The 14,840-nt window shown below is 52.4% G+C and overlaps 1 protein-coding gene across 2 annotated transcripts in view; it reads right to left on the minus strand.

Annotated features, from left to right (window-relative positions):
* LOC100488076 (zinc finger protein 436-like) overlaps positions 1–13,123 on the minus strand; it is a 53,688-nt gene extending 40,565 nt beyond the window's left edge. For both annotated transcript variants that reach the window (XR_004222658.1, XM_031901965.1), the window contains exons 1-3: positions 13,026–13,123; positions 4,906–5,032; positions 4,192–4,266 (exon numbers count right to left, since the gene is read on the minus strand). Coding sequence is in view for 1 of the 2 variants with exons in the window: in XM_031901965.1 (XP_031757825.1) it covers positions 4,192–4,266; positions 4,906–5,032; positions 13,026–13,091 (268 nt within the window). In the remaining variant the exon portion in view is untranslated. The remainder of the gene's footprint in view (positions 1–4,191; positions 4,267–4,905; positions 5,033–13,025) is intronic.
* Between the last annotated feature and the right edge of the window lie 1,717 nt (positions 13,124–14,840).

Consider the following 14,840-nt stretch of genomic DNA (forward strand, 5'->3'; position numbering starts at 1 on the left):
CAGAGACATGGATACGCAGAGACACGGATACGCAGAGACATGGACACGCAGAGACACGGATACGCAGAGACATGGACACGCAGAGACACGGATACGCAGAGACATGGATACGCAGAGACACGGATACGCAGAGACACGGATACGCAGAGACATGGACACGCAGAGACACGGATACGCAGAGACATGGACACGCAGAGACACGGATACGCAGAGACACGGATACGCAGAGACATGGATACGCAGAGACACGGATACGCAGAGACATGGACACGCAGAGACACGGATACGCAGAGACATGGACACGCAGAGACACGGATACGCAGAGACATGGATACGCAGAGACACGGATACGCAGAGACACGGATACGGGGAGAGAGACGTATACGCAGAGACATGGATACGCAGAGACATGGATACGGGGAGAGACACGGATACGGGGATAGACACGGATACGCAGAGACACGGATACGCAGAGACATGGATACGCAGAGACACGGATACGCAGAGACACGGATACGGGGAGAGACACGGATACGCAGAGACATGGATACGCAGAGACATGGATACGGGGAGAGACACGGATACGGGGATAGACACGGATACGCAGAGACACGGATACGCAGAGACATGGATACGCAGAGACATGGATACGGGGAGAGACACGGATACGCAGAGACATGGATACGCAGAGACATGGATACGGGGAGAGACATGGATACGCAGAGACACGGATACGCAGAGACACGGATACGCAGAGACACGGATACGCAGAGACATGGATACGGGGAGAGACACGGATACGGGGAGAGACACGGATACGCAGAGACATGGATACGCAGAGACACGGATACGGGGAGAGACACGGATACGGGGAGAGACACGGATACGGGGAGAGACACGGATACGCAGAGACATGGATACGCAGAGACATGGATACGGGGAGAGACACGGATACGCAGAGACATGGATACGCAGAGACATGGATACGCAGAGACATGGATACGGGGAGAGACACGGATACGGGGATAGACACGGATACGCAGAGACATGGATACGCAGAGACATGGATACGGGGAGAGACACGGATACGGGGATAGACACGGATACGCAGAGACACGGATACGCAGAGACATGGATACGCAGAGACATGGATACGGGGAGAGACACGGATACGCAGAGACATGGATACGCAGAGACATGGATACGGGGAGAGACATGGATACGCAGAGACACGGATACGCAGAGACACGGATACGCAGAGACACGGATACGCAGAGACATGGATACGGGGAGAGACACGGATACGGGGAGAGACACGGATACGCAGAGACATGGATACGCAGAGACATGGATACGCAGAGACATGGATACGCAGAGACACGGATACGCAGAGACATGGATACGCAGAGACATGGATACGGGGAGAGACATGGATACGCAGAGACACGGATACGCAGAGACACGGATACGCAGAGACACGGATACGCAGAGACATGGATACGGGGAGAGACACGGATACGGGGAGAGACACGGATACGCAGAGACATGGATACGCAGAGACATGGATACGCAGAGACATGGACACGCAGAGACACGGATACGCAGAGACATGGACACGCAGAGACACGGATACGCAGAGACACGGATACGCAGAGACACGGATACGCAGAGACACGGATACGGGGAGAGACACGTATACGCAGAGACATGGACACGCAGAGACACGGATACGCAGAGACATGGATACGCAGAGACACGGATACGCAGAGACACGGATACGGGGAGAGACACGTATACGCAGAGACATGGATACGCAGAGACATGGATACGGGGAGAGACACGGATACGGGGATAGACACGGATACGCAGAGACACGGATACGCAGAGACATGGATACGCAGAGACACGGATACGCAGAGACACGGATACGGGGAGAGACACGGATACGCAGAGACATGGATACGCAGAGACATGGATACGGGGAGAGACACGGATACGGGGATAGACACGGATACGCAGAGATACGGATACGCAGAGACATGGATACGCAGAGACATGGATACGGGGAGAGACACGGATACGCAGAGACATGGATACGCAGAGACATGGATACGGGGAGAGACATGGATACGCAGAGACACGGATACGCAGAGACACGGATACGCAGAGACACGGATACGCAGAGACATGGATACGGGGAGAGACACGGATACGGGGAGAGACACGGATACGCAGAGACATGGATACGCAGAGACATGGATACGGGGAGAGACACGGATACGGGGATAGACACGGATACGCAGAGACATGGATACGCAGAGACATGGATACGGGGAGAGACACGGATACGCAGAGACATGGATACGCAGAGACATGGATACGGGGAGAGACATGGATACGCAGAGACATGGACACGCAGAGACACGGATACGGGGAGAGACACGTATACGCAGAGACATGGATACGCAGAGACATGGATACGGGGAGAGACACGGATACGGGGATAGACACGGATACGCAGAGACACGGATACGCAGAGACATGGATACGCAGAGACACGGATACGCAGAGACACGGATACGGGGAGAGACACGGATACGCAGAGACATGGATACGCAGAGACATGGATACGGGGAGAGACACGGATACGCAGAGACATGGATACGCAGAGACATGGATACGGGGAGAGACACGGATACGGGGATAGACACGGATACGCAGAGATACGGATACGCAGAGACATGGATACGCAGAGACATGGATACGGGGAGAGACACGGATACGCAGAGACATGGATACGCAGAGACATGGATACGGGGAGAGACATGGATACGCAGAGACACGGATACGCAGAGACACGGATACGCAGAGACACGGATACGCAGAGACATGGATACGGGGAGAGACACGGATACGGGGAGAGACACGGATACGCAGAGACATGGATACGGGGAGAGACACGGATACGGGGAGAGACACGGATACGCAGAGACATGGATACGCAGAGACATGGATACGGGGAGAGACACGGATACGGGGATAGACACGGATACGCAGAGACATGGATACGCAGAGACATGGATACGGGGAGAGACACGGATACGCAGAGACACGGAGAGACATGGATACGCAGAGACATGGATACGCAGAGACATGGATACGCAGAGACACGGATACGCAGAGACACGGATACGCAGAGACACGGAGAGACATGGATACGCAGAGACACGGATACAGGGAGAGACGCGGATACACAGAGACACGGATACGCAGAGACACGGAGAGACATGGATACGCAGAGACATGGATACGCAGAGACACGGATACGCAGAGACACGGAGAGACATGGATACGCAGAGACATGGATACGCAGAGACATGGATACGCAGAGACACGGATACACAGAGACACGGAGAGACATGGATACGCAGAGACATGGATACGCAGAGACACGGATACGCAGAGACACGGATACGCAGAGACACGGAGAGACATGGATACGCAGAGACATGGATACGCAGAGACATGGATACGCAGAGACACGGATACGCAGAGACACGGAGAGACATGGATACGCAGAGACATGGATACGCAGAGACACGGATACGCAGAGACACGGATACGCAGAGACACGGAGAGACATGGATACGCAGAGACATGGATACGCAGAGACATAGATACGCAGAGACATGGATACGCAGAGACACGGAGAGACATGGATACGCAGAGACATGGATACACAGAGACACGGAGAGACATGGATACGCAGAGACATGGATACGCAGAGACATGGATACGCAGAGACACGGATACGCAGAGACACGGAGAGACATGGATACGCAGAGACATAGATACGCAGAGACACGGATACGCAGAGACATGGATACGCAGAGACATAGATACGCAGAGACACGGATACACAGAGACACGGAGAGACATGGACCCACAGCAACACAGATGCCTGTGGGAAGTGGGGGAGCACCATAGAGAAGTGCTAGCTGTTGGGCCCAGTGGGTGAGTGGCACACCAGGCAAGCCAAGGAGCATGGTGGCCAAAGGCTTGTGGGTGGCAACTCGGCCCCAGTAACCCCCATAATGAGAGCAGCAGGTACCCGAGGCAAATTGGTTCAGTCGAACTACCTGTAACTGTCACACACACACACACAATGGCTCTGTGACTGCTCTCACTCACCTGCAGAAGGAGTCTTGCCCCTGTCCGGACACTTCTCAAACTTTACCAGCAGGTCTGGATTTAGGATCCGGTACCCTGAAATGCACACAAATAAAAAGTTCCTTTAAATATCTAAGTGGTCTCCTTACCCAAAATCCCTCTCTCTGTCTCCTCCATCTTGGTCTGGGTTCCTCCATACCCAGAATCCCTCTCTGTGTCTGTCTCCTTGTTTCCTCCATCTTGTTCTAGACTCCTCCCAACCAGAATCCCATTTGTGTCACTGTCTCCTCCATCTTTTTCTGGATTAATCCCGTCTGTATCACTCTCATCTTCTCCATTCTCATTCCCCGGCCAGAATCCCCTCTGTACCAATCTCCTCTTCCCCCCTATGTGGTTCTGGACACCTCCCGAACCAGACTCCATGCTATAACACTCTCCTCATCTTCCCCATATTATTCTTGGCTCCTCCCCCCCCCCCCCCCCAGAAACCTCTCTGTATCTTTCTCCTCACTTCCACCAACTTGTGAAATGCTCATTTCCTGTTCCCTTACAGGGCAGGGGGCAGTGGCTAATCCCCCCCCATTGGTGCCCACTGCCCTGCCCTGTTACAGTCTGGGAAAAGGAGAGAATGATAGGATGTCCCTCTATATCACTTGTCGGAAAAATGAAGAACATAGTGCACTGCCATGTGGGCCCTATAGGAGGAGCCATTACTGACCCAAACCAATCCCTTACCCAGATCTACAAGCACCCCGTGAATCTCCTTCATGGCATTCCGATAGAGCTCGCGCTGCCATTCTTCCATGATGCCCCACTCCTCCTCTTCAAAGCAAGCCGCCACATCATGAAATGTCACAGTGACCTGCAGGGGGCAGTACAGACTGGTTATTGGGTTGTACCTGCAGGGGGCAGTACAGACTGGTTATTGGGTTGTACCTCCAGGGGGCAGTACAGACTGGTTATTGAGTTGTACCTGCAGGGGGCAGTACAGACTGGTTATTGGGTTGTGTCACACAACGTATGATGTATGAGCCGCTAGCACAATCAGGGAAATACCACACGTGCCACAGGGGTTGTTTCCCAGGGGTTTATTACAACCAAACGTAGATAAACAGGGAAAGGGCAATACGCATGGAAGGTCCACAAGTCCCAATCACATCAATCCTCCTACAGGGAGTCTTCAGGGCAACCCCCCTCTGCACAGTCTCCAGGGAACAAAGGCCGAGTCTCCCAGCCCAACCCCCAATACACAAAGGTGTCCCACCCAGACAGCCACAATTACCTGGGTAGCCTCCCCAGGCAGTTCCAATGGGAATAAACAAAGTTCCTTTTTGGGTAGTTCCACAGAAACACACTACCTTGGTTCCAGGGGCAAACAGTCCTTCCACAGGGGTTAGGGTAATCCAGTTGGAGGGAATCTTCCTGCCTGAGCTAGGATGGATCCTAAGGAACCGCAGGGGAGGGTGTCCTGCCGTAGCGAGGTTACACCCAGATCAACAAAAAGCTCCTTCTCCACCCACAACCTCTGGGTTTTCTACCCTGCTGCTGGTACCTCCCCTCTTTTCCACACCCCCTAGGATTGATTGGTTAGGAGGCTGACCCTGCTTCTGCTTAACCCAACCCTAGCAGCTCCAATTGGCAGGGTCCCCTGCAGCATCATTAGGGGAGGGGTTTAACCTAGGAGGGACATGCCCAGCTCCTCTGGAGGGACTTCTGGGAGCTTCTTTGTTTAAAACCCTTTCGGCGGGAAAACAGAACAATGGGCTGCCACCATCTTGGCTAGATCATGCACTGGCTAAACATGGGGCCAGTATAAGGGTTTTTGGTCACACTTCTCCCCCCTGGCGCAGGTGGTTTCCCTGGGGCTCCCCTTTATTAGGGAGGGCCTCAGGAACCACCGCTGGTCGGTTAGTCCTCCTGGCGTGAGAGTCCATCTGCATTGTGATGCTCTTTTCCCTTTCGGTGTTGAATGGTGAAGTTATACTGTTGAAGCAGGAGGCTCCATCTTAGAAGTTTCCCATTGTCTCCTGAGACCCTCTGTAACCAACTGAGGGGGTTGTGATCTGTCACAACAGTGAATTCTCTGCCATACAGATAGGGCTGCAGTTTTTGTAAAGCCCATACAATTGCCAGGCACTCCTTTTCAATGGTGGCATAGGCAGCCTCTCGGGGTAACAGTTTCCTGCTCAGGTAGGCAACGGGGTGCTCCTCACCATAGGTATTAACTTGGGAAAGTACTGCTCCAAGGCCAAAATTGGAAGCATCAGTCTGCAAAATGAAGCGCCGGGAGAAATCTGGGGCCGCCAGCACAGGGGAACTAGCCAGAGCTTGCTTTAGAGCGTTCATGGCTGACTCACATTCTGGGGTCCACACAATGGTTCGAGAACGTTGGCGACTTGTCAGATCTGTCAAGGGTTTGGCAACAGTACTATAGTTAGGGATAAATTTCCGATAATAACCTGAAGTTCCTAAGAAGGCTAATACCTGTTTTTGAGTTTTGGGTATAGGCCACTGACAAATTGCCTCAACTTTAGCAGGATCAGGGCGAAGCTGTCCACCCCCAACTCTATGTCCCAAGTATTGTACCTCGGCCATGGCTAAGTGGCACTTTTCTGGCTTAAGGGTAAGCCCAGCATCCTGAATTTGAGCAAAAACTCGCTGGAGGTGCTGGAGATGCTCCTCCCAAGTCTGGCTAAAGACAGCTATGTCATCCAGATAGGCCTGAGCAAAGTCCTGCATTCCCTCCAGCAGCCTGTTCACCAGGCGTTGGAAAGTTGCGGGCGCGTTTCTCATACCAAAGGGCATTACCGTAAATTGATATAAACCAAAGGGGGTGAGGAAGGCTGACTTTTCCTGGGCACTAGGGGCAAGGGGAATCTGCCAGTAACCGCGGCTGAGATCAAGGGTAGTCAAATATTTTGCATTTCCCAGCCGGTCTAAGAGCTCATCTACCCTGGGCATTGGGTAAGCATCAGTGGTGGTCACATCATTAAGTCGTCTATAGTCCACACAGAATCGGGTACTACCATCTTTCTTGGGCACCAGCACCACAGGTGAAGCCCATGGGCTATGGGAGGGAGTAATAACCCCAAAGGCCAACATCTCATCTATCTGACTTTTCATCTCTGGCCGAACTGCTTCGGCCACTCGGTAAGCAGGGCTACGTATAGGTAACTGAGTTCCTGTATCAACTTTATGTTCAGCCCAGTGGGTGCGCCCTGGGTTCGCCGAAAACATGGGAGAATAGGAACGTAAAATTTTACGAAGTTGGTCTTGTTGAGATAGGTGAAGGTGGTCACTTATGGTAACTGCATCTATTCCCCTGGCTGAAGTGGCCTCCTCAATAAGGTTGGGGATTGGAGGATCATCAGTACCTTCAACTGGTGCACTGCATATGGCAGTAACAATGTCCTCTCTGATGTGATAAGGCTTCATCATATTTATGTGGACAGTCTTATAGTGAGATGGGTCCTCAGGGGGAGTTACCACATAGGTTGTATCATGAAGCTTATGAGTGACCACATAGGGTCCTTCCCATGCAGCCTGGAGCTTGTCATGACGTGTGGGTACTAGGAGAAGCACCTTGTCTCCTTCCATAAACCTGCGTTCCCTGGCCTTGCGGTCATACCACACTTTCTGTCTTTGCTGAGCTGCGGAGAGGTGATCATGTGCCAGGCTGGTCATTTGTTCCAGACGCTGGCGGAACTTTAATACATAGGGGATTATGGGGACCTCTTGTGATTGTGGGGCCCCTTCCCAATATTCACATAGTAAATCTAAGGGGCCTCGGACCCTTCGACCATACAACAGTTCAAAGGGAGAGAATCCTGTGGACTCTTGGGGAACTTCTCGATAGGCAAATAGCAAATGGGGCAAATAACGCTCCCAGTCCTTCTCGCCAGATTCCACAAATGTCCGTAACATGGTCTTTAGTGTCCCATTAAATCTCTCACAAAGACCATTTGTTTGGGGGTGGTATGGGGATGAGTGGATCGCCCGGACCCCACAACGCTGCCACAGGCATTGCAGTAGTTGGGATGTGAACTGGGGTCCCTGGTCTGACAATATTTCACTAGGAAAGCCCACCCGGCTGAAAATCTGGATAAGGGCATCAGCCACTGTGGGGGCATCAATTTTACGCAATGCTACAGCTTCTGGGTACCGGGTGGCATAATCCATTACAGTGAGGATATACTGTTTTCCAGAACGGCTTGGCCGGCTAAGGGGCCCAATAAGATCAACTGCCACCCGTTGGAAGGGCTCACTGATGATGGGCAAGGGGCAGAGGGGAAACTTGGGCTTATCATTGGCCCTGCCAGTCCTCTGACAGCTGTCACATGTGCGGCAGTACCTCGTCACCTCCTGTGAGATGCCAGGCCAGTAAAAATTTTGGGTCAATCGGTGTCGAGTACGGGTAACCCCCTGGTGTCCAGCTAAAGGGATCTCATGGGCCATGTGAAGAAGCTGAGCCCGGTAACTCAGGGGTACTATAAGTTGTCGGGAACACTTCCATGGCTGGTTGGGGTTCCCCTTCACAATCCTATAGAGTAGCCCCCGCTCCCAAACAATCTGTTCCCCTCGCTCATTTGGGGGTTTCCCTGCCTTAATTCGTATACATTCTAAGGTAGGGTCAGTGTGCTGAGCTTCCCTAAAGGTAGTGGGGTGGAGCAAGTCAGGGGTAGGGGACTGTCACAGTCAGCTGCAGGTTCTCTTACCCCTTGTGGCGCATCCATGGAGACAGCGTTGACTTCATTTGTATCTCGGGAGAGGCTGCATTCAATATGGCCCACATCATTGCCCAGGAGGATCTCAGCAGGCAGTTGTCGCAGTATGCCAACTCGATGAGTAAACGGTCCGTGTCCTAAATCCAAGGTGACCTGGGCTATGGGAATATCTTGTTTGTGCCCCCCAGCCAGAACAATGCGGGCAGTTTTGCCAGGAATCACTGCATCTGCAGAGACAATATGGGGCTCCACTAGGGTAATAAATGATCCTGAGTCTAAGAACCCCTCCACCTGCCTACCATTGATCCTGACAGGAAGTACATGTTTTCTGGGCTGTCCACTGTTGTCCCAGCCCATCCCCAAGACAACATATTCCTCTATTACATCCTCTCTTGGCCTGGGAGGGGCAACCGCTGGGTCTGTGGTAAGCTGCCGTACTGTCTGGATAACCTGCTGACGAATATTGGGTCCTGGTGAAGAGACAGCAGCGACCTGCCGAGGTGCAGAGAGCCTCCCTGTGGGCCCTGGCGGGGCAGGACGTAGATTTAAAGGGCAGGCTGGAGATAAATGGGCCAGAGATCCACAACGGAAACAGGTCCGGGGTGTGGCTGCGCGAGTAGGTGCTGAGAGGGTGCGATTAGGTAAATGGTTTAACCGCGGAGGCTGGGGGCGGTCCAGACCACGGGTGTTGACCATAGTACCTGAAGCAAGGGTAAGGGGGCGGGCCTGGGAGCGGTTCTCAATATACTCATCCGCTAGCTGGGTGGCCTCATCTAGGGTGCCTGGCTTGCGGTCACTTACCCACTCCCGTACCTCAGTGGGGCATCGTTCAAGGAATTGTTCCTTAAGGATAAGCTGGCATAAGTCTTCCAGAGTGTGGGTCTTGTTGCCGCGTATCCAGTGGCGAAATGCCCTTTGTAGTTTCCCACCAAAGTTCTGGTAGGTATCTTGAGGGATTTTAACCAGGCTACGGAATGTTCTCCGGTAGGAATCCGGCGTAATGGAATAGCTGGCTAAAGTATCCGCCGTACTTCCCCATAATTCGCCCTCTGAGGATATGGGATTTCCTGATAAACTTCATTAGCTTTGCCTGTGAGCTTACCCGCCAGGATAAGCACCCACTCCTCCTGAGGGACTCGGTGGTCCTCACACAAACCTTCAAAGGAGCGAAGGAAACCGTCTATGCTCTGCTTAGATTCATCAAATGTGGGGAAAGCAGCATGAGTCAATTTCACCACTCGCCGCTGAGCATTGGGTGACCCCACAGCAGGCCCAGAGCTCAAGGGCCCAGGCTGATTGGCCTGCAAAGTTAGGCGCCATACCTCTAGCCGTTCTGCTGGGGACAGGCCTGGGCCAATAGCAGCTAAGTGTTTATGGAACATAGTGAGAGTGCTGTCCTCACCTCCCTCCGCTGCATCTTGATGCAAGTTACACATCTCTTCTCCCCCCTCAGGAGTCTCCGGGTCCCCCTGGGTGTCGCCTTCTTGGGTAGGCTGAGCATGGGGAGTGAGTAGCTTCATCAGCTCGTGTCTCCGCTTCCCCTCTGGGTCAATACCCCACCGGTGGGAGAGCCGTTGCAGCGTGGGGAGCTGGAGCTCAGAGAGCTCATGAGCTGTAAGGTCCAAGTAGTTCCCTGATGTGCTAGCATCCATATCCGCACCACTGCCACCAGAAATGTCACACAACGTATGATGTATGAGCCGCTAGCACAATCAGGGAAATACCACACGTGCCACAGGGGTTGTTTCCCAGGGGTTTATTACAACCAAACGTAGATAAACAGGGAAAGGGCAATACGCATGGAAGGTCCACAAGTCCCAATCACATCAATCCTCCTACAGGGAGTCTTCAGGGCAACCCCCCTCTGCACAGTCTCCAGGGAACAAAGGCCGAGTCTCCCAGCCCAACCCCCAATACACAAAGGTGTCCCACCCAGACAGTCACAATTACCTGGGTAGCCTCCCCAGGCAGTTCCAATGGGAATAAACAAAGTTCCTTTTTGGGTAGTTCCACAGAAACACACTACCTTGGTTCCAGGGGCAAACAGTCCTTCCACAGGGGTTAGGGTAATCCAGTTGGAGGGAATCTTCCTGCCTGAGCTAGGATGGATCCTAAGGAACCGCAGGGGAGGGTGTCCTGCCGTAGCGAGGTTACACCCAGATCAACAAAAAGCTCCTTCTCCACCCACAACCTCTGGGTTTTCTACCCTGCTGCTGGTACCTCCCCTCTTTTCCACACCCCCTAGGATTGATTGGTTAGGAGGCTGACCCTGCTTCTGCTTAACCCAACCCTAGCAGCTCCAATTGGCAGGGTCCCCTGCAGCATCATTAGGGGAGGGGTTTAACCTAGGAGGGACATGCCCAGCTCCTCTGGAGGGGACTTCTGGGAGCTTCTTTGTTTAAAACCCTTTCGGCGGGAAAACAGAACAATGGGCTGCCACCATCTTGGCTAGATCATGCACTGGCTAAACATGGGGCCAGTATAAGGGTTTTTGGTCACAGGTTGTACCTGCAGGGGTAGTACAGACTGGTTATTGGGTTGTACCTCCAGGGGGCAGTACAGACTGGTTATTGGGATGTACCTGCAGGGGGCAGTACAGACTGGTTATTGGGTTGTACCTCCAGGGGGCAGTACAGACTGGTTATTGAGTTGTACCTGCAGGGGGCAGTACAGACTGGTTATTGGGTTGTACCTGCAGGGGGCAGTACAGACTGGTTATTGGGTTGTACCTGCAGGGGGCAGTACAGACTGGTTATTGGGTTGTACCTGCAGGGGGCAGTACAGACAGGTTATTGGGTTGTACCTGCAGGGGGCAGTACAGACAGGTTATTGGGTTGTACCTGCAGGGGGCAGTACAGACTGGTTATTGGGTTGTACCTGCAGGGGGCAGTACAGACTGGTTATTGGGTTGTACCTGCAGGGGGCAGTACAGACTGGTTATTGGGTTGTACCTGCAGGGGGCAGTACAGACAGATTATTGGGTTGTACCTGCAGGGGGCAGTACAGACAGGTTATTGGGATGTACCTGCAGGGGGCAGTAAAGACCGGTTATTGGGTTGCACCTGCAGGGGGCAGTACAGACCGGTTATTGGGTTGTACCTGCAGGGGGCAGTACAGACCGGTTATTGGGTTGTACCTGCAGGGGGCAGTACAGACTGGTTATTGGGTTGTACCTGCAGGGGGCAGTACAGACTGGTTATTGGGTTGTACCTGCAGGGGGCAGTACAGACTGGTTATTGGGTTGTACCTGCAGGGGGCAGTACAGACTGGTTATTGGATTGTACCTGCAGGGGGCAGTACAGACTGGTTATTGGGTTGTACCTCCAGGGGGCAGTACAGACTGGTTATTGAGTTGTACCTGAAGGGGGCAGTACAGACCGGTTATTGGGTTGTACCTGCAGGGGGCAGTACAGACTGGTTATTGGGTTGTACCTGCAGGGGGCAGTACAGACTGGTTATTGGGTTGTACCTGCAGGGGGCAGTACAGACTGGTTATTGGGTTGTACCTGCAGGGGGCAGTACAGACTGGTTATTGGGTTGTACCTGCAGGGGGCAGTACAGACTGGTTATTGGGTTGTACCTGCAGGGGGCAGTACAGACTGGTTATTGGGTTGTACCTCCAGGGGGCAGTACAGACTGGTTATTGAGTTGTACCTGAAGGGGGCAGTACAGACCGGTTATTGGGTTGAACCTGCAGGGGGCAGTACAGACTGGTTATTGGGTTGTACCTGCAGGGGGCAGTACAGACTGGTTATTGGGTTGTACCTGCAGGGGGCAGTACAGACTGGTTATTGGGTTGTACCTGCAGGGGGCAGTACAGACAGGTTATTGGGTTGTACCTGCAGGGGGCAGTACAGACTGGTTATTGGGTTGTACCTGCAGGGGGCAGTACAGACTGGTTATTGGGTTGTACCTGCTGGGGGCAGTACAGACTGGTTATTGGGTTGTACCTGCAGGGGGCAGTACAGACTGGTTATTGGGTTGTACCTGCAGGGGGCAGTACAGACTGGTTATTGGGTTGTACCTGCAGGGGGCAGTACAGACTGGTTATTGGGTTGTACCTGCAGGGGGCAGTACAGACTGGTTATTGGGTTGTACCTGCAGGGGGCAGTACAGACAGGTTACACTTACCATGGCTGAAGTTGCCCATTTGCTTCTCTCTGCTCCAGTTTTATGTTTTTCCATGAGGAGGTTCATTTCGGGGCAGTTCTGTGGGGAGAGTGGGGCAGGAGTGAATATAATAATCAATATACAGATACCAGTGCTGAGGGGCACCCATCCCACAGACCAGTAACTGAGATATTGTACTGGGGGTCACAATGTTAGTGGGTGCAATAATAAGGGGCACAATACTGACAATCCTGCTCCTTCCAACCCATTGGCTGTAGCGCAGAATGGGGCCGAACCAACTTAGAGTCTGGTTATTTCTATTGTATTCTGGGAGGGGGAGGAGACTTGTAGCAGATACAGTTTTGCCCCATCCAGCCATGTCACATGACTTTCATCCACAGTTTAGCCACACAATTCCTTCTCCCAGTTTATTTGGCCCATTCCTTCTCCCAGTTTATTTGGCCCATTCCTTCTCCCAGTTTAGTTGCCCCATTCCTTCTCCCAGTTTAGTTGCCCCATTCCTTCTCCCATTTTATCTGGCCCATTCCTTCTCCCAGTTTAGTTGCCCCATTCCTTCTCCCAGTTTAGTTGCCCCATTCCTTCTCCCAGTTTAATTGGCCCATTCCTTCTCCCAGTTTAGTTGGCCCATTCCTTCTCCCAGTTTAGTTGGCCCATTCCTTCTCCCAGTTTAGTTGGCTCATTCCTTCTCCCAGTTTAGTTGCACCATTCCTTCTCCCAGTTTAGTTGCACCATTCCTTCTCCCAGTTTAGTTGGCTCATTCCTTCTCTCAGTTTAGTTGGCTCATTCCTTCTCCCAGTTTAGTTGGCTCATTCCTTCTCCCAGTTTAGTTGGCCCATTCCTTCTCCCAGTTTAGTTGGCCCATTCCTTCTCCCAGTTTAGTTGGCCCATTCCTTCTCCCAGTTTAGTTGGCCCATTCCTTCTCCCAGTTTAGTTGGCCCATTCCTTCTCCCAGTTTAGTTGCCCCATTCCTTCTCCCAGTTTAGTTGGCCCATTCCTTCTCCCAGTTTAGTTGCCCCATTCCTTCTCCCAGTTTAGTTGGCCCATTCCTTCTCCCAGTTTAGTTGGCCCATTCCTTCTCCCAGTTTAGTTGGCCCATTCCTTCTCCCAGTTTAGTTGGCCCATTCCTTCTCCCAGTTTAGTTGGCCCATTCTTTCTCCCAGTTTAGTTGGCTCATTCCTTCTCCCAGTTTAGTTGGCTCATTCCTTCTCCCAGTTTAGTTGGCCCATTCCTTCTCCCAGTTTAGTTGCCCCATTCCTTCTCCCAGTTTAGTTGGCCCATTCAATCTCCCAGTTTATTTGGCCCATTGAATCTCCCAGTTTATTTGGCCCATTCCTTCTCCCAGTTTAGTTGGCCCATTCCTTCTCCCCGTTTAGTTGGCCCATTCCTTCTCCCAGTTTAGTTGGCCCATTCCTTCTCCCAGTTTAGTTGGCCCATTCCTTCTCCCAGTTTAGTTGGCCCATTCCTTCTCCCAGTTTAGTTGGCCCATTCCTTCTCCCAGTTTAGTTGGCTCATTCCTTCTCTCAGTTTATTTGGCCCATTCCTTCTCCCAGTTTAGTTGACCCATTCCTTCTCCCAGTTTAGTTGGCTCATTCCTTCTCTCAGTTTATTTGGCCCATTCCTTCTCCCAGTTTAGTTGGCTCATTCCTTCTCCCAGTTTAGTTGGCCCATTCCTTCTCCCAGTTTAGTTGGCCCATTCCTTCTCCCAGTTTAGTTGGCTCATTCCTTCTCTCAGTTTATTTGGCCCATTCCTTCTCCCAGTTTAGTTGGCCCATTCCTTCTCCCAGTTTAGTTGGCTCATTCCTTCTCTCAGTTTAT

The sequence above is a fragment of the Xenopus tropicalis genome, chromosome 5 (genome assembly GCF_000004195.4).
Source record: "Xenopus tropicalis strain Nigerian chromosome 5, UCB_Xtro_10.0, whole genome shotgun sequence".
NCBI classification, from domain to species: domain Eukaryota; kingdom Metazoa; phylum Chordata; class Amphibia; order Anura; family Pipidae; genus Xenopus; species Xenopus tropicalis.